The sequence below is a fragment of the Phyllobates terribilis genome, unplaced genomic scaffold (assembly GCF_046119375.1).
Source record: "Phyllobates terribilis strain yellow unplaced genomic scaffold, ASM4611937v1 Scaffold_4__5_contigs__length_816908805, whole genome shotgun sequence".
NCBI classification, from domain to species: domain Eukaryota; kingdom Metazoa; phylum Chordata; class Amphibia; order Anura; family Dendrobatidae; genus Phyllobates; species Phyllobates terribilis.
Window position 1 is genome coordinate 218,384,300 of NW_027362764.1, and position 19,272 is coordinate 218,403,571.

General features: G+C 42.4%; 1 protein-coding gene across 1 annotated transcript in view; it reads right to left on the bottom strand.

The window, feature by feature from the left end:
- MRPL3 (mitochondrial ribosomal protein L3) overlaps positions 1–19,272 on the bottom strand; it is a 118,392-nt gene that overhangs the window by 66,604 nt on the left and 32,516 nt on the right. Inside the window, exons 4-6 of the mRNA XM_073678087.1 lie at positions 5,598–5,696; positions 2,337–2,436; positions 1,121–1,181 (exon numbers count right to left, since the gene is read on the bottom strand). Of these exons, the coding sequence (XP_073534188.1) occupies positions 1,121–1,181; positions 2,337–2,436; positions 5,598–5,696 (260 nt within the window). The remainder of the gene's footprint in view (positions 1–1,120; positions 1,182–2,336; positions 2,437–5,597; positions 5,697–19,272) is intronic.

Sequence of the window (19,272 nt, forward strand, 5' to 3'; positions counted from 1 at the left end):
GTTGGATCAGCCTGTAGTGTGTTTTTCACTTTCATTTTGGGGGCGACTCCAAATCCAGGCCTCCATTGGTTAATAAATTTGATTTCCATTGATGATTGTTGTGTGATTTTGTGGTCAGCACATTCAACTTTGTACAGAACTAAGTATTCAATGAGAATATTTCATTCATTCAGATCTAGGATGTGTTATTTGAATGTTCCCTTTATTTTTTTGAGAAGTGTATATATCTATCGATATAACATTCAAATATGTGTGTTCCCCAAAAAATGGGTAAAAATAATACAATTTCTTCTGCATCAAACGCCTCCTGCAGCCACACGAGTCAGAAACAAAAACGTTATGACTGCTTAAAAGCGAGCAAGCAAAAATATAAAAAAAATGTGATAACCAGCTCTGAAAGGGCCTTAAATTATTAAATGGAATCTGTCAGTGAGTTGTTGCTACCCCATCTTAAAACAGAATACTGTGGGGACAGAGACCCTGATTCCAGCAATGTATCACTTACTGGGCTGTTTTCTACAATTTTGTTAAAATCCCTGTTTTCTGTGCTGCAGATCTAGCAGTTCTCTGAAGGCTGAGCTCTGTATAACCCCGCCCACAACACTGATTGGCAGCTCTCTGCCCATGTACTGTACAGTGAACCCATAAATCTGCCAATCATTGAGGGGTGGGGTTATACACAGCTCATGAATATGGAGGACTACATGGCAGCAGGTTTACTAGTGATAATCTCCTGCTGATACAACAGTGATTTTCAAAACTACGACCAGCAGCTCTATAAATGACACATGGCTGGAATCAGGGTCTCTCTATGCTTCCTACATTATGATGCTCTCAGATTAGGTGGCAAAACGTGGTGACAAATTCCCTTTAAATAGATTCAGAAATCTATAGATACAACTGGGATGGCATTTCATGCTTGCTGCAGACCTGTTGCGGATATGACACAATGCATTTCATACCGTGAAATCTACTAGAGAACTGACACTGGATACCTGTAGATTCTTAATTTACCTGTACAAGTACTTTGCCAGGACAACCTACACTTAATGCAAGGATATATAAAAGGTTATATGCATGTAAGAAGAGCTGTAATAAAAACAAAGAACAAGATACTTACGTTTTGGCAGTGACATCTATATACTGTCCGGGCCTGAAATGTGCGGCATAAAGGGGAGTACCTAATCAAAATATATAATGTATTAAACCTTTAAAACAACTACTGGAATGATGATCAAGAAAAACTGCATACGTCCATCAAGACTGGCATAAAGCGTTACAGTTGCCTAAACCAATCAATCACTTAGGAGCTTTATTTTATAAGAAAAATCACAGCTGAAATCTGATTTATTCTTACGCAACCGCATCATTTTTAATGCACCAGAATAGATACATCTTCCAGTGTATTATATTGAGAAAGAAAGAAATTAGCGAAACACAATCAATACCTTAAATAAGTGTTCCCTTGCTTGCTTACGCTATGCACATTAGCCAGGACTAGTCTGGTGGGGCGCCTCAGATTAGTTCGACCTCAGATCTTATAAGCAAGTCCTCGGGGTAGCAGCGTCACTATGGGGTCTCTCTAAATCTTGCATCCGCTTGTGCCGTTTCGCCTCCCTGGATATGCACGTAGCGCCCATGAAGCCAGGGAGTGTACATTCAGCTACACTGCACATCAGGGAGGAACAAGTCAAGAGCAAAATTTAGAGGGAGCTGATGGTAATCTCGCCACTGTACTGAATGTCAATCATGGCCAGGGGTCATATGTACAAGGTCCAAAGCTGAATAGGAATTAGTGCACTGCCGGGCTAGTCCTGGCTAATGTGCATACTGCAAGCAAGACTTACAACTTATTTCACACATAGAAATAAGTATAAGGCAAATTAATAGACTTATGTAAAGTTATACAGGTTTAGGAGGGGTAGGGGAGTAGACATGTTCCCTTTAATGATATATCAACATTTGTTGCTACAGAAATACGTTTTTGAGAGCAAAGTTCATTTAAATCCTATGTCCACATTATTTATAAATTGAAACAAAGGTAAAAGAAATTGTGCAGATACTTTTAAGTCCTTTATGATTGGGACTATGGCTCCAACACCAGTTTGCACATCTGTAACAGGTAACAGGATGCAAACCAATCCCTGTGTAGTCTGCCCATACAGTCACTGGTCTTATCTGTTTCCAGTTTTGCTAAACAAAGTAATGGAGGCAGAAAGAAGGGACTGCAGAGCTAGAGTTATTCTTTTCATTTCAGATGTAATAACGAAATGCACAAATAGTTGAAAGGTACACATATAGGATTTCAGAAGTTTATAAAAAGAATCGTATAATACCTGGCTTGAGAATGGCATTGTCCGACACTTTGAAGATGCTGATTTTCTGCTTGGGAGGGACTCCAGCTTCTCTGTAAAATTCCAGCCTCGCTTCCGGTTTCTGTGATGTTGAAGTAAACAAAAACAACTAAACCTTTCACATTTGAGCACTCTGTTGCTTTTCCTGGTACCTGGTTTTTCACAGAACTCGGAAAGTGCAGCCATGCCAAAGAGCCTCATCTTTACCCACACAGACAGGTTACTTTTTTTTTAAAGCAAATGGAGACAAAGAATTTCTGAATCGGCTACATAAGTATACAATATCTATATAGACCGCACAAGAACACTTGCTGTAACCAGTCTCTAATTACAGGTCTGCCATGGGATATTGAGCCAGTGCAACTGGAATTGGAAGCAAATTCCTAATCTTCCAAGAAGCAATTTAGTGGGCCGTCTGGGGTGTCACACATGGATAATCCCATTTATTAGGACAGGTCACAGGGAGGAAAAAAAAAAATCAGCCTGCTGTAGCCGACTGTAAAATGCAGCAAATGTTATCTACATATAAAGGCAAGTGCCAGAGGAGAGAAATAAGGTAGTGAGGACAAGCAGCAACAGCACTACGCAGCGTGCTCTTCCACTGGGTGTACAGGGATGGACCTCAGGAGGACTCCCCCAATACGATTCCCCCATAACTATCAAACAATGTAACCACTGCAGCCATCACTGTCCGGACTCACAGGACCCGTTCATGCACATCAAGAAATACAATATGGAAAATAAGATGAAAGCGTAACTATCGATTTTATTTCAGAAATCAACAGTGCACATGAAAATAAGGAACTTTGTAAGATATCTTATCAGAGAAATCTGCTCATCTCTCCTCCTGGACTAATCATTCACTCTCAATTCAGGGGTACAATCTATCTGATTTTCCCATTACAGAGATAGGAGATGACAGTTGGTGCTTTTACAATTCAATGGAGAGGGAGGAGGAGCTAGAGGAAGACAGACATCCTACTGCAAGTTCTCTAGAAATGACAGCTACAGTTTTCCATAGAACTTTACGAGCACCTATCTCAGTAATGGGAAAGTCTGTAATCTCTAATGACAAATTTTAGGGTATGTGCACATGTAGAGTATTTGCAGCTGATTTTTCTGCACCAAAAGTGAGATATTTTAAAATGTTTCTTATTTTTACGTGTACTATTAGTTTATGAAGTGAATTAAAAACAACTGTTAAAGGGGTTGTACAGTCCAAACCGATAAGTCTGCAGTCACTCTGTGTGACTGCAGACTTATGAATTCTTCCAGTGCAGGCACTGTGCACTGTTGGGATTCACCGGTTTCAGACCCGGGAACAGAGGGTATGTATGCGTTAGACATATCCCCGGCCAGATTCTCCATACACTTGTATTGAGCAAAGCCGCGCTACGTATAGTGATGCAGCTGTCTAGTGGGCGTGTATAGAGTGTATAGAGAATTAGGACGCGCCCACTGGCCGGAAGTATGTATACCTGATTCATACCCTCCGTTCCCAGGTCTGAAACCTGCAAATCCCTGCAGCACACAGTGCCTGCATTAGAGGGATTCATAAGTCTGCAATCACACAGAGTGACTGCAGACTTGTCGGTTTGGAGCGGACAATCCCTTTATGTTCCCCATGCATGATATTGACAGGTTCAGCTGATGGTCTAATGTGTGTGGGGTGCCGGGCAATTGATGATCGGGAGAGATGTTGATCAGACATATCTGATTTCAGACTGACAATCGCAATGTTCTCCCTGAGATAAGCCGCCAGCTGATGTGTCAGTCTGCAGCTTCCTCATAGAGAGCACAGGAGCGCCAGTAGCCATCTAATGTGTATGGCCAGCTTTACTTTGTGTAGATGGGAGCAATGATGGGGCAGCAATCAACGTGACTGCAGATTATAGATCACCTCATCAGGACAACTACCAATATCAGGACTAACAATGCCACAGATGAATCAGGACTCTGATTGATCACTGGATACTGTGGAATTGCCAATAACACAGCAGGAGATGCGACATAATGGCAGGTCAGGTCAGATTACTACTGGATTTTCCCAGTGATAATGAGATTATAGGGCCTTGAATTCCTCATATAAAGATTGACACAATACAAAGAAGACACAATGACGTGAAAGTCCAAACCATCAACACCTGAGGTTAGCAGGATACAGAATCCTATCCAGTAAGTACAGTGTACACTTTTTTTTTTTTTTTTTTTTTTTTTTTTTATAATTTTGGCAAACGTGGTATACTATCGTTAAATAAAATACTACCATAAAAGCCACAAACAGCACTTTGCTTTTCCCATATAGTAAAACAGTCTCCTAATTTGCCATGTCAGTCTTCTGGTTTCATGGGATTCCACATAATCTGACATCTTTGTGCAGAAGATAAAATGTCATAACTTGAATTTCTAGATTAACAGATGCTGGATTAAAGGAACTTTACTAGTTTTTCACCACCAATAAAAAGGATGCTCTGTGTTTCTGATTTAGCTTTCATAGTTTACATCTGCGCTGAACCATTATGGTTTTTACGGTACAATAATGGCCACCATAACAAACCCTGTTCTAGCCAATGGGGTCCATAGGGGTCTGTCAAATGACTATTTTCTGCACCTGTTCTGAAACACAAAATCACATATTGTAAAGTGCAAACCAAAACCTAGCCTACATTAATAATGAAAAGTTTAGAGGTTTTACAATTAGAGGTGGTGTGAATTGATTCCCGTGCCGCGGCCACAAAACCACTGTCACAGTCAATGAAATAGGACATGCAAATAAATTCGTTAGAACACATCTAAACAAGGTTTTCTCCTTCATTGAGCTCAGTGACTCTGCCGATGTAAATGGCATGAGCTGGCAATCTCAGTGATTGGCTGCAGCAGAGACCTCTCTACTTGATGTCACTGCAGCAGTCTAAAACACAGAATGGGGCAGTGGCGGCAGCCGGTGGTGGAGCAGGGGAGTGTGGGAACTATATGGAGTTATTTTACATCACTGGAATCATATGGGGTCCACATTTCTAAAAGTGGAAAACTGCTTAAAGGAACGAACTGCAACCATTTGAATAAACTAGATATTTTGACATTATTAGGCTTAGCCAGTTTAGAATTTAACTCTATGTTCAATCCTAAAGTTAAGATATCAATGGATTCTTCAGGAAAAGGTCTGAAAACTAAAAGTTTATTGCTCTTAGAACTTTTGCACAAGTAACCTGTACCTTACTAGTAAGGATTCTAGTTACTTACATAGAAAGGAGATCCATTTTTTCCTCCTACAGTGAGTGTAGCGCTTTTTCCACCAGCATCCTCTTTTTGTGTATATTTAATCACATGACAGTCTTTGACCTACGAAAAAATTGAAAGACATTTTGCAGTAAGTTAAAAGCTTCAAAGCAATTAAAGGGAATCTGTCAGCAGGATTTTGTTATGTAATCTGAGGAGCAGGGCTGTGGAGTCAGAGTCGGAGCCCATTTTGGTGGAGTCGGAGAGTCGGTATAAAATGGACCAACTCCGACTCCTAAAATATATAATAAATTGGGTACAGTAGTTCAATGCAGTTTGTGGGGAATATTTTTTTCATAAGAATTTGGGAAAGTTATGAAATGTCCTATAAATGTCTGTCCTATTCCTGATCTAAGGGTCTAGACTTTTAGCTGAGAAGAATCTGTGCTACAGTAAATTTATCACTTAAACATGAGCCATGTATGAGGGAGTCGGAATCGATGTCATGGAAATTGAGGAGTTGGAGTCAGAGGTTTGGCTTACAGACTCCACAGCCCTGCTGAGGACAGCAAGTGGTAGGGCTTAAAACACAGAATTTAACGATGTGTCATTTACCAGGCTGTGTGCCGTTTACTTACAGTGAAGGTTTTATCACTAGGACATCTTCACTGCCAGGACTGGTGCTCATGTGACTGCTAGTCTGACTCCGCCTCCTCCTGTGATGAGCAGCTCACTGGCAATAAACTATATACATAGAAAGCTGTGATGGGGCACGGGGGCAGTTCTCTGAGCTCTGCTACATTGCCAAGTCAAAAAACTGTGTGTCAGAATGGCAGCACCCAGTAAAGTACGTGATACATCCTTGCATTGAGCTTCTTTGCCTACATCATGCTGCTCTTAGATAAGGTAGCAAAAACGTGCTGACAGATTCCCTTTAATAATCCAAATATCTATAGGTAGACAAACTATGTATAATGCAAGTTGTTAGTTTAAAGTCCTGTTCATAATAAGATTATGGTACCTATGGTTAAATTGATAAACATCCATGGGCCTGTCTTATGCCAAAAGAGTATCTTTTTGGCATACATCTAGGTTCTGTCAACAGATTTCACAATATAAACTGTATACATTATGAAAAAGATCTCTTGCACCTGATGAGACTGGTGTAATTATCATGACCCATGCCCTTGTCGGAATTGATGTAAAAAACAGATCTTAAGATAGGGTGAAAGAACTCATGAGTTCAAGTGTATTTAATCTTCCCCCAAGCCAGACTGATAGCTGTAGCTTGTACTGAGCAGTGAGAGATCTCAGCAGCAGGAAAGACACTGAGGAACTGTCAAGCAGGCTAGGTAGGAGGAGACCGAATTATACTTTCATAAAGGAATATGCAGCCATTCAGACCTGGATTTCTAGCGTAAGTACATCAAGTTTAAGAGCACCACAAACACTGGATGTAGAGAAGAAGTGGTGGTCATGATTGTGTAAAAGAAACAGTTGTAAAATAGTGGAAAATCACAACAAAAGTAGGTTACATAAAATAAACAAAAGTCGGCCTTCATTACTGAGAACAGGTAAACAGGCCACCCGTCAATACATTGTGCCTGTCCCCCACGTGCCTACTCAAATACACACAAAGAACAAGAGAAATAACGAGTATATATGGCATAAAAACTGATTTTTATTAATAAATGATTAAAATCCATCTATCAGAATCATAAGGTATTACAATATCCATTGTCAATCAAAGACAGAGAAAAAGGTGCAAATTGTTCAAAGGCCATTGTATCCCCCTAAGATGCAAGCCCCAATAAGTGTTAGCAGGTCCAGCGGACCACTATCAAGTGTAATATTAAGTGATATGCGTAGTTACCGCATCATATAAATCAAGTAGGTCCTACTCACCAACTAACACCATGAAGGAGCATAGCGGGGACAGCAGTGAATCATCTCCTGGCCAAGAAAGAGCCCTGACGCGCGTTTCGCCTCTGAAGCTGCAGGCTTTCTCAAGAGGCATGAAAGTAATTGAATAGCAGGACCTTTTAAATATCTCCCCAAGTAGTCACATGACAGAGTACCAGTCATGTGATTAGGAGGTTACCAGGCAACAGGTGCTGAATGGCGCATGCGACAGGTCCCGGGACTCAACGGCACGGGCACCAGCCGTCGGCGCACGTCCGGAAGCACGATGCCGTGTAAACCGGAAGTGCGCGGCCGGAGGGAGAGAGAGCTGGGCGCGGACCAGGGACCCCAGGATCCACAGCGCATGCGCACCGCACCATATATCGCGAGGCAACTACATGACAGGCAAGCGAGGGTAAGATGGCTCCAAAGAATCCACCATATTCTCACAAAACAGTAGTACAAATAGTCAAAGTTTGGCAATATCCATAATAATACATAAAGATTGAAGATACAATATCCAATCACAAGAATAACAACGATAACATACATATAACACTAAATTTCTAAAAATAAAAGACTGAGGTGGTCCATCAGATTCTTCCTATAATGTAGATGATCCCAAAATTAGAATCACGTCCTACTTCAATACTAATAAAAAAAGGAAAAAGGAGAAAAAAACAAAACAATTAGAAAGTATGTATTAAATACAACAAATAATACCAGGGTCAGATCTATGGGGCAAAACGGGGCTTGCATCTTAGGGGGATACAATGGCCTTTGAACAATTTGCACCTTTTTCTCTGTCTTTGATTGACAATGGATATTGTAATACCTTACGATTCTGATAGATGGATTTTAATCATTTATTAATAAAAATCAGTTTTTATGCCATATACAGTACAGACCAAAAGTTTGGACACACCTTCTCATTTAAAGATTTTTCTGTATTTTCATGACTATGAAAATTGTACATTCACACTGAAGGCATCAAAACTATGAATTAACACATGTGGAATTATATACTTAACAAAAAAGTGTGAAACAACTGAAAATATTTCTTATATTCTAGGTTCTTCAAAGTAGCCACCTTTTGCTTTGATGACTGCTTTGCACACTCTTTGCATTCTCTTGATGAGCTTCTAGAGGTAGTCACCGGAAATGGTTTTCACTTCACAGGTGTGCCCTGTTAGGTTTAATAAGTGGGATTTCTTGCCTTATAAATGGGGTTGGGACCATCAGTTGTGTTCTGCAGAAGTCTGGTGGATACACAGCTGATAGTCCTACTGAATAGACTGTTAGAATTTGTGTTATGGCAAGAAAAAAGCAGCTAAGTAAAGAAAAACGAGTGCCCATCATTACTTTAAGAAATGAAGGTCAGTCAGTCCGAAAAATTGGGCAAACTTTGAAAGTGTCCCCAAGTGCAGTTGCAAAAACCATCAAGCGCTACAAAGAAACTGGCTCACATGAGGACCGCCCCAGGAAAGGAAGACCAAGAGTCACCTCTGCTTCTGAGGATAAGTTTATCCGAGTCACCAGCCTCAGAAATCGCAGGTTAACAGCAGCTCAGATTAGAGACCAGGTCAATGACACACAGAGTTCTAGCAGCAGACATATCTCTACAACAACTGTTAAGAGGAGACTTTGAGCAGCAGGCCTTCATGGTAAAACAGCTGCTAGGAAACCACTGCTAAGGACAGGCAACAAGCAGAAGAGACTTGTTTGGGCTAAAGAATACAAGGAATGGACATTAGACCAGTGGAAATCTGTGCTTTGGTCTGATGAGTCCAAATTTGAGATCTTTGGTTCCAACCACCGTGTCTTTGTGCGACGCAGAAAAGGTGAATGGATGGACTCTACATGCCTGGTTCCCACCGTGAAGCATGGAGGAGGAGGTGTGATGGTGTGGGGGTGCTTTGCTGGTGACACTGTTGGGGATTTATTCAAAATTGAAGGCATACTGAACCAGCATGGCTACCACAGCATCTTGCAGCGGCATGCTATTTCATCCGGTTTGCGTTTAGTTGGACCATCATTTATTTTTGAACAGGACAATGACCCCAAACACATTTCCAGGTTGTGTAAGGGCTATTTGACCAAGAAGGAGAGTGATGGGGTGCTACGCCAGATGACCTGGCCTCCACAGTCACCAGACCTGAACCCAATTGAGATGGTTTTGGATGAGCTGGACCGCAGAGTGAAGGCAAAAGGGCCAACAAGTGCTAAGCATCTCTGGGAACTCCTTCAAGATTGTTGGAAGACCATTTCCGGTGACTAGCTCTTGAAGCTCATCAAGAGAATGCCAAGAGTGTGCAAAGCAGTCATCAAAGCAAAAGGTGGCTACTTTGAAGAACCTAGAATATAAGACATATTTTCAGTTGTTTCACACTTTTTTGTTAAGTATATAATTTCACATGTGTTAATTCATAGTTTTGATGCCTTCAGTGTGAATGTACAATTTTCATAGTCATGAAAATACAGAAAAATCTTTAAATGAGAAGGTGTGTCCAAACTTTTGGTCTGTACTGTATACTCGTTATTTCTCTTGTTCTTTTTGTTTAAACGTAGGTTACATGTAGCTTTAAAAATTGCAGCTCATCCGAAAAACAGTGGAGTTTTCAAGTGCACCATATGAATGAGATTTGATAAAATCCTATTTACTGGGGTGTGACAAGTGGCCACTGTAATACATTACACGATGCAATGCATTGCAAAACGTAGAACATATCAATATAGCTTTTTAATGTAGACCAAAACCACCACCTCCTCATGTAGAGGAGCAGTTTTACAGTTTGTAGATCATTTATTTTCCAAACTAAATAGTGTTTCTACAGGGGAAATAAATCAATTTTAAAGGGAATCTGTCAGTAGATTTTTGCTATGGATTTTTACAGCATAATGTAGTGACAGAGAGCCTGATTTCAGTGATGTATCACCTTCTAGTCTGATTGGTGCACTTTTGATAAAATCCCCGTTTTTTTCCATTGTAGATGTAGCAGTGCTTTGAAGACTGAGCTGTGTATCTCCCTGCCCACACACGAGTGCAGGTTCCATTGTACATAGTCAGTAAACTGCCAATCAGTGGTGGAGGTGGGGTTACACAGATTAGCTGGACTACTGTGCACGTGAGACCTAGTCCTGCAGTGATAATCTCCTGCTGATAAAACAGATTGTGTTGAAAAAATAGCAAGCTGCTGATCAAATGATACAACACTGGAATCAGGCAGCTCTCAGTTTAAATAGCAAAAGCCTAATGACAGATTCCCCAAATTCTATAACCCTGCTATACAATGCAAATTTAAGGAGTATGAATTATTATGGAACTGCATTATGACTAATGAGAATAGTCAAGGGGAAACAGATAAGCCATGTCTGGTTTCTCCAGTGCCATCAGCAGAATACAGATATTTCTCACTGAGCTTGTATACATCACATTACATATGGAGAGCAGAAGGGCTGCAGCAATGGCCAATCCCACACTCAGCCAGGCACTTTCTACGATGACAGGCCACCGCGGCTGTAAAAAGCTAAAAGAAAAGCAGCCGCAGATTTGATTTCATGGCAATTGCTCTCCTGTATTACCGGAATCATCCCAGCTTAAAAACACAGTGATTTGGGAATTAAAAGTAACACAGAGAATTGGAAGTAATGCATTTCTCTAATATATAATCAAAAGGTTAACTAATAAAATTCAAAAGGTAAAATATTGTGGACCCCCTATTTCTTGCCTTGGTATTTTATACCAAAATGATAATACAGGTAGGTGGCACTGTTGCTTTAAATGATTCTTTCATACATAATTTCCTTTTGGGTTTAACCAAATGTGACAAAGCACGATTACAGATACAGTATCTCTGGATTAAAACAGGAATAAAATATGAAGCTGGGTAACAATAGAAGATTTCACACTTCCATTTCCCAGAACCCGTGTGCAGCAGCATTCACTGGGAACCTGCCAGACTAAATGTGACTGCCAATCATTTACAGCAGGAGATGTCTCCGGAGCAGAGGATGGAAAGCAGTTTTTTTTCATTTTGCAGTAAACAAATAAAAAGAGTCACTTTTAATCAGTGTCGACTTTTGGAAAACTTTAGTTTTGTCGTTATGTTGTGATGAGCGATGTAATCCTTCATCCATATCCGCAGCAGTCACTGCTGTCAGCATTGTCATGAGAAATGAAAGGAACGATTGAGCCTTTGATTACTGTACTCCAACTGCTAATACTCAGATTACTTCCCCAAGATGCGGCCACCACATTGATGAAAAATAGAATTATAGAAGCATACGATTTTTAATGTTAATGCTTGGGTCTACCTATTGACCTTAATCCCCCCTGCAGTTCAGATACTACAACAAAGTAACAAGGTGGTTTTAATGTAGCAACAGATCATTTTTCTACTAAACAGTAAAAAACTGAAAAATAGAAAACAAGAAAATCAGATACGGACAATGTTATTAACCCCTTTGTGATCATATAACAAAAATTTAAATCATATAGGTTCAGGGGGGGAGGTGTACAGAATGGGATCAGGAAAGCACCATCCAGCTGTGGGCAGCACGGTGGCTCAGTGGTTAGCACTGCAGCCTTGCAGCGCTGGGGTCAAATCCTATCAAGGACAACATCTGCAAGGAGTTTGTATGTTCTCATCTTGGCCTGGGTTTCCTCCGGGTTCTCTGGTTTCCTCCCAGACTGATAGGGAGCATGAGACCCAATGGGGACAGATATGTCAATATCTGTAAAGCACTGCATAGTCTTGAAGAAGTATGGTGCTTTGAAACTCATAGACAAAATAAAAACCGCAGAATCTTTCCATGTGAATCTCAATTGCCTTCATTCACCAGCAGCGCGGATTCTCCACATTTTTTCCTTCTACACCATCACTGATGGGTCACCAGGGCACGCAAGGGCCAGCTCAAGTTCCCCATGGCTGCCAGATTGGTCCTTCTATGAAGCAGCCTGGGCTTCTTAGGAGAACATCAATGTACTGCAATATTGTAGTATATAGTATAAGAAATCAAATCATCACAGGTTCAAGTTCTCTAAGAGTATGAAATAAAAAGTGTTGGAAAATATAAAAGTGTAAAATCACCCACCTTTTCAAAGTTAAAAAAATAAACATATTCAGTATCATTGTGTCCATAAAACTCCAATCTATGAAAATGTAAAATTATACAGTATGTTACACATCCAAAAGAAATGTCAAAAAGCTGAACTGATGTTTTTCAGTTACTGAACTTCTCATAAAAATGCAGCAAAAAAACGTTGCACGTATCCTAAAATCGTACAGATAAAAACAGCGTAAAAAAAAAAAGAATGAAAAGCATGTGAAACTTTATTTTTACAAAGTTCTGAATGCTTTTAATTACTAAAATTATACACGCACATATATAATATATATATATATATATATATATATGTCTCATAAGTTTGGTACTGCCACAAACATAATAACCTAAAAAATCATGTTGCCAGGACTTTCTCACCACACAAGGAACAGCATAAAATAAAACACAATGCTGAAATTACATTTTTTTTCACTGCTTTTCAATACATTATGTGGCAAAATGGCTTGGGTCATTCAAACCTACAGTTCCTTGCACAAAAAAGCAAAACCTTATATGGCTTTGCCTTACCCCCAAGATAGCAGAGCAACACTCTTAACATGCCCACTCTTTTGGGTGCCATTTGCTAAGCCTTGCCTTTTTGTGGCCCAGCTCTTAGGACTGTTCCGGTAAAATGGGACTGTATGATCTGGCTGTTGCTCATGTAATGCCGTGCTGATGAATCATCAGACTGATAGGAAAACACAGAGAAGAAGAAAGCAGAATCAAATATGAAACTTTAGATCAGGGATGTCAAACTCAAACACACAGAGGGTCAAAATGGAAAAACTTGAACAAGGTCGCGGGCCAACATAATGGGCCCCACACAGTCCTCCAAACAGAATAATGGGTCCACATAGGGGCAGTGGTTCTGGTGTCGCAGGCCAAATAGAGTCACTCTGCGGGACAGATTTTGACATGTATGCTTTATTTGATGTCTGATGACAAACAAATATGGGGCTGAAGTAAAGCATTCAGGTGAAGGGTGCAGTGAAAGGAAAAAAAACACTACTTTTTAACCTATTTCACTTTTTTAAACACTTGCAGTGACTAAGAAATAACGACTATTGGCATTTTAAAACCCATAGAGGTCAATTCAGCAAGACAGACATTTTGAACACCAGTGATGATCCAGGGTGCATTGGTTTAAGAGGCACCAAATTAATTAGTAGTTGCTCACCTCCACCTCTTAAAAAATAATTTAGTGTATCTGTTACTTCCTTGCGCCAGTATGAGCAGACTAGAATCTTGGCGGCCATCTTTCTGAAACCATAAGCCTCAGAGAAATGGCTGCCGAGATCCCAGTGTGCACATGCGCCGGCTCGGGCGGCCATTTCCCTGTACATCACGGCTTCAGGAAGATGGCCGCGGCCACTGGAAAAGTAATGCACGCCGCTCTGCCTGACGGCCAACACTGGCCCCATAGCATCTCACTGCTTCCGCGTTCCTGAGGGAGGGAGTAGCCCTGCTTCCTGCGACCCTGCTCCACCACCAACTCCCCGGTATGCTACGTTCGGACCATAAAAGACGCACCCCCCTCTTTTCCTCCCAAATTTTGGGGGGGCAAAGTGGGTCTTATTGTTCCGAAAAATTTGGTAAATATATTTCAGTGTTCAATACTTTTTCCCTGTGTCGTTTCTCATTGTTACACATAATTTCTGGACATCTATGGTTTGATTTATTTGCATGTGTGGACTGGATGGGTTGTCACCGACATCTGATGAGAATTTCATGTCAATAGCAACTTTAGAAATATATTTACTTACAAAGTTGGTAACATGCTCAATACGTGTGTGTGTGTGACGACAACGACACACGTTCAGCCACAGGTATTTGATTAAGTTTTCTAAACATTACGTTTTGATACAAACTTGCAAGAAGACCACCATGAGTGCAAAGTACTGAGTAAAAGTGTTTATCTTGCAATTCATATTTCATCTGTGTATGTCAAAAATGTGAACACTTCTATCCATGAGTGGGGTCTGTTCTTTCAGTTCATTTCCCATTCAATGAAGGCCAAACTGCAATGCAGGAAAGCCCATGGACAAAACTGGAACGGTAGCCAGGACTCCCAAAGCATTAAACTGCTGGATCCTGTTCATCTAATATCCAACATTGGGCTTGGAGATACCAAGACAAGTGTTGGATGCGCAATGGATACCATGCATGGGTTTTATTGCAATTAAAGAAGCACTTATGTTAAAGTTTTGATTCCCTAAAACTATGTAAATGTTAGAGCAGTGAAAGTGTCTCTGGAGGCAGATTCTCATGGAGACCTGTAGATCTTAACAGCTCATTTAAAAATTAAGAAAAACTTGTAACTCTTGGAAATAAGATATCAAATTGCAGGCATCAAGTTATCATTTTATTCAACTTTCTATGATGGGCATGCCCATATAGATGGCTTAGTAAGGTTGATCTTATTGAGAGATTCCTTTTAAAGAAGCCCTCCCATGAGCTTTTTTTCCCCCTTGACCTGTGTATGTAAGTGTATTAATCTACTAACTTACCAACGCCTTCTCTGGTATCCACCGCTGCTCCGTTCCTCTTGTGAGTGACGTCACCGCTCTTCGGAGTCTTGGCTTTTATAATGTAAGCCTATGTAGCGTCAGAACAAGGCCCTATAGACTTACATTGTAAGAGAGACTTACAGCTAAACAGATAGAGAGAGTCAGAGTTTAAAAAGCGATGATGTCACTCAGAAGAGGACCGGAGCGGCGCTGGATAACGGACAAGATGGTGATAGGTGACTATATTAACAACTACACTATACGCACATTAACACAGGCTTAGGGAAAAAAAAGTTAATGGGAGGACTTCTTTAGGCTAAGTGCCCACGATGCAGAAATGCTCCGGATTAGTGTTGAGAGAGCACTAAAATGCTCAAAGCTCGGGCCGAGCTCACCGTGATACTCGGGTGCTCGACCCGAGCAACGAGCCCAATGTACCAGAGCATTTTTGCTGCGGCACCCCCGGCAGTCTGCAGAAAGCCTAAAAAGTGCCCAAAAAGATAGTGACAGTCCTCAAAAGACATGGGGACAGCATGTGCATCGCCCCAAGAAGCATTTCTGACCCCCAGGTCACTACTGTCAACAATGTGGTCAGAGGTATTAAGCCACTTTAACAGGCTCACAATAAAACGTTCAAAAACGAAACTGAAACGGTTTTCCTGTGAAATATGTTAAGGGACTTCCTTTCCAGGGTAAAGACTTGTGTATAAGGTAAAATAAATAACCAAAAACAAAAACAAAAATACTCCTCCACACCTTGGGCTATGTTCACAAGTAGCATTTTTTATGCGTTTTTTGCACTTTTGTATTGCTTTTAACCGTGACAAATGCATTCACCGGGAAATGTCATTTTAACATTTTACAATCTTATCTGGCCATGTGATGTTTGACACATGCATACAGTGCTGAACAGACATGGGAACAGCATGGGAAAGACCCCTGGAAGCATCTCTGACACCCAGGTCAATGCCTAAAAGTGTGCCCATCAGAAGTGATCCTTTCCGCATCAGAAGATGCAGACTTGCAACTATCCCCGTGCAAGTCCTTGTCCCAGGGCAGTGTTCAATTGTACCTCCCCCATTCCTTGCAATGCAAGCGCAAGTATGCAGCCTGCCACCCACCCACCCCCAGGCTGCAATACCATACTGCTAGCTTGCACTTGAAATGGGGCCACACACGGTCCCCAGCCACCCCTATTTCTCCTTGAAACTTCCCCCACACTTTTCTTACCCTGGCCTGCTTTAGGGCAGCATTGGACGAGCCCACCAGAGAACCAGACTCCTCCGGTGGGCCCTGGCTTCTCCATCAGGGGAGGTGAGAGTGTCAAGATGAGGAGCAGGATGATGATGATAGAAGTTTGCATCTGCTTTGTTTTCTTGAAATGCAAGCGTAAGTGTGCAACCTGCCACCCACCCACCCCCAGGTTGCAATACAATACCGCTAGCTTGCACTTGAAATGGGGCCTTTTAGTTTGGAGGAGGCCGAAGCTGGCCACTACCTCATGGCTGCTTCGGCAGCGAGGTTTCCATACTCAGTCCCCAGCCGCCCGGCGGCCGGGGGTCCACGCTCGGTCCCCAGCCGCCAGGGGGAGGCCGGGAGTCCATACTCGGTCCCCAGCCGCCCTGCGGCCGGGTGTCCACACACGGTCTCCAGCCGCCTGGGGGCGGCCGGGTGTCTATAAACGGTCCCGGGTGTCCATAAACGGTCCCCAGCCGCCCCTATTTCTCCTTGAAACTTCCCCCACACTTTTCTGAGCCTGGCCTGCTTTAGGCAGCATTGGACGAGCCCACCAGAGAACCAGACTCCTCCGGTGGGCCCTGGCTTCTCCATCAGGGGAGTTGAGAGTGCCAAGCTGAGGAGCATGATGATGATAGAAGTTAGCATCTGCTTTGTTTTCTTGGAATGCAAGCGCATGTACGTAGTAGCGGCTAGGTCTGAGGTGGTCAGCGTTTTGGCGCATATCCTACCTCCTCCGAGGATTGCTGGATGTTTTCCTGCTACTATCCCAGTTCTATGACTCCCGTTAAAACAAAGCATCAGGTGATGAATGATGGATGAGGTGGTGGCAAAGGAGAAAGAGCAGGAGAAACAGGGACCATTCACATAAATATCAGGCCAGTCAACCACACATGTCTTGTAGGATATGTTTCTGTACCAAAAGGAGCGGTTCGGCTACACAGTTATAGGGCATACAGTGAGTGCAATGCCTACCAAAAATTTCGAGGCATTCCAATGCCCCTTGGAAGTGACATGGAGGTCATAGGGCCTTAACTAAACCGTTTTTTCCATTTATAGCAACTGGGTCTCCTGTACACTGTTGGCCTAAGCAGTGAATGGTAGGATTTCCAAAAATTATGAGGAACTGCAATGCCCCTTGAAACAGACGTGGATTACAGCATACTAAAAACCTTCTACCCATTATTGGGGAGTGGGTCTCCCTTAGTGTTCGCCTATGCATTGAAAAGCAAAAGCTGACTAAAATTAGGAGGAAATGCAATGCCTGTTGGAAGAATGATGGAGGTCGCAGTGGAATAAAGAGACAATATCAATGCCCCTTGGAAAAGTGGTGTAGGTCGCAGTAGCTTAACAAGACGGTTTTAATGCCCCTTTGAAGAGACGTGGAGGTCGCAGTAGCTTAACAAGACGGTTTTAATGCCCCTTGGAAGAGAAGTGGAGGTCGCAGTAGAATAAAAAGACCGTATCAATGCCCCTGGGTAAAGTGGTGGAGGTCGCAGTAGCTTAACATGACGGTTTTAATGCCCCTTGGAAGAGACGTGGAGGTTGCAGTAGCTTAACAAGATGGTTTTAATGCCCCTTGGAAGAGACGTGGAGGTCGCAGTAGCTTAACAAGATGATTTTAATGCCCCCTGGAAGAGACGTGGAGGTTGCAGTAGCATAAAAAGACGGTTTTAATGCCCCTTGGAAAAGTGGTGGAGGTCGCAGTAGCTTAACAAGATGGTTTTAATGCCCCTTTGAAGAGACGTGGAGGTTGCAGTAGCTTAACAAGACGGTTTTAATGCCCCTGGGGAAAGTGGTGGAGGTCGCAGTAGCTTTACAAGACGGTTTTAATGCCCCTTGGAAGAGATGTGGAGGTTGCAGTAGCTTAACAAGACGGTTTTAATGTCACTTGGAAGAGAAGTGGAGGTTGCAGTAGCTTAACAAGACGGTTTTAATGCCCCTTGGAAGAGACGTGGAGGTCGCAGAAGCTTAACAAGATGATTTTAATGCCCCCTGGAAGAGACGTGGAGGTTGCAGTAGCTTAACATGACAGTTTTAATGCCCATTGTAAGAGACGTGGAGGTTGCAGTAGCTTAACAAGACGGTTTAAATGCCCCTTGGAAGAGCCATGCAGTACAGCATCTTAAAAACATTATTCCCATTATTGGGGAGTGGGTCTCCCATAGTCTTTGCTAATGCCTTCCAAGCAAAAGCTGCCAAAAATTAGGACGGAGGAACTTGCAATGCTGGCAACACGGACTCGCGGTCACCCTGGTGGTATAGTGGTGGTGGAGGCTGAGGATAAGGAGAAGAGCAAAATACAGCCGAAATGAGGAAGCGTATACCCATGTGTGGGTGTGAAGCGGTGCATGGGAATACACCTCCCGAAATAACACAGTGGATTTGACTTTGTTACTCTGCTGTCATTTGGTGGTGATGAGAAGTCTGGCCCAATCCAGCCCTTGTTCATTTTGATAAGGGTCAGCTTGTCAGAATTGTCAGTTGACAGGCGAGTGCGCTTATCTGTTATAATTCCCCCAGCGGCACTAAAAACACGACTATCACCCAACATTTCGATAACGCGAGGGTCACGGGTAAGGCAGCGTAACAAAGTCAGCCATGCGTGCCAGACTGGTAACGGGCAAGACTTCCGTGTCCTCACCAAGATGACGACTGACCATGCTCTCCTCCTCCCCCCTGTCCTCAGGCCACCCACGCTGAACCGACGGTATGACAGTTGTACAGGTACTACCGTCTACAGCGCATGATTACAGCTCCTGTTCTTCCACCTCCTCCTCTTCCTCATTGTCCCCCAATGCACGTTGGGATGAGATGAGGCTGGGCTGTGTGTAATCGCCCGGTGCGGCTTCTTGATCCATCTCATCATACTCTGGCTGCAATGCCTCCTCTTTAATTCTCTGCAGAGAGCGTTGCAAAAGACAGACAAGTGTGATGCTGACGCTAAT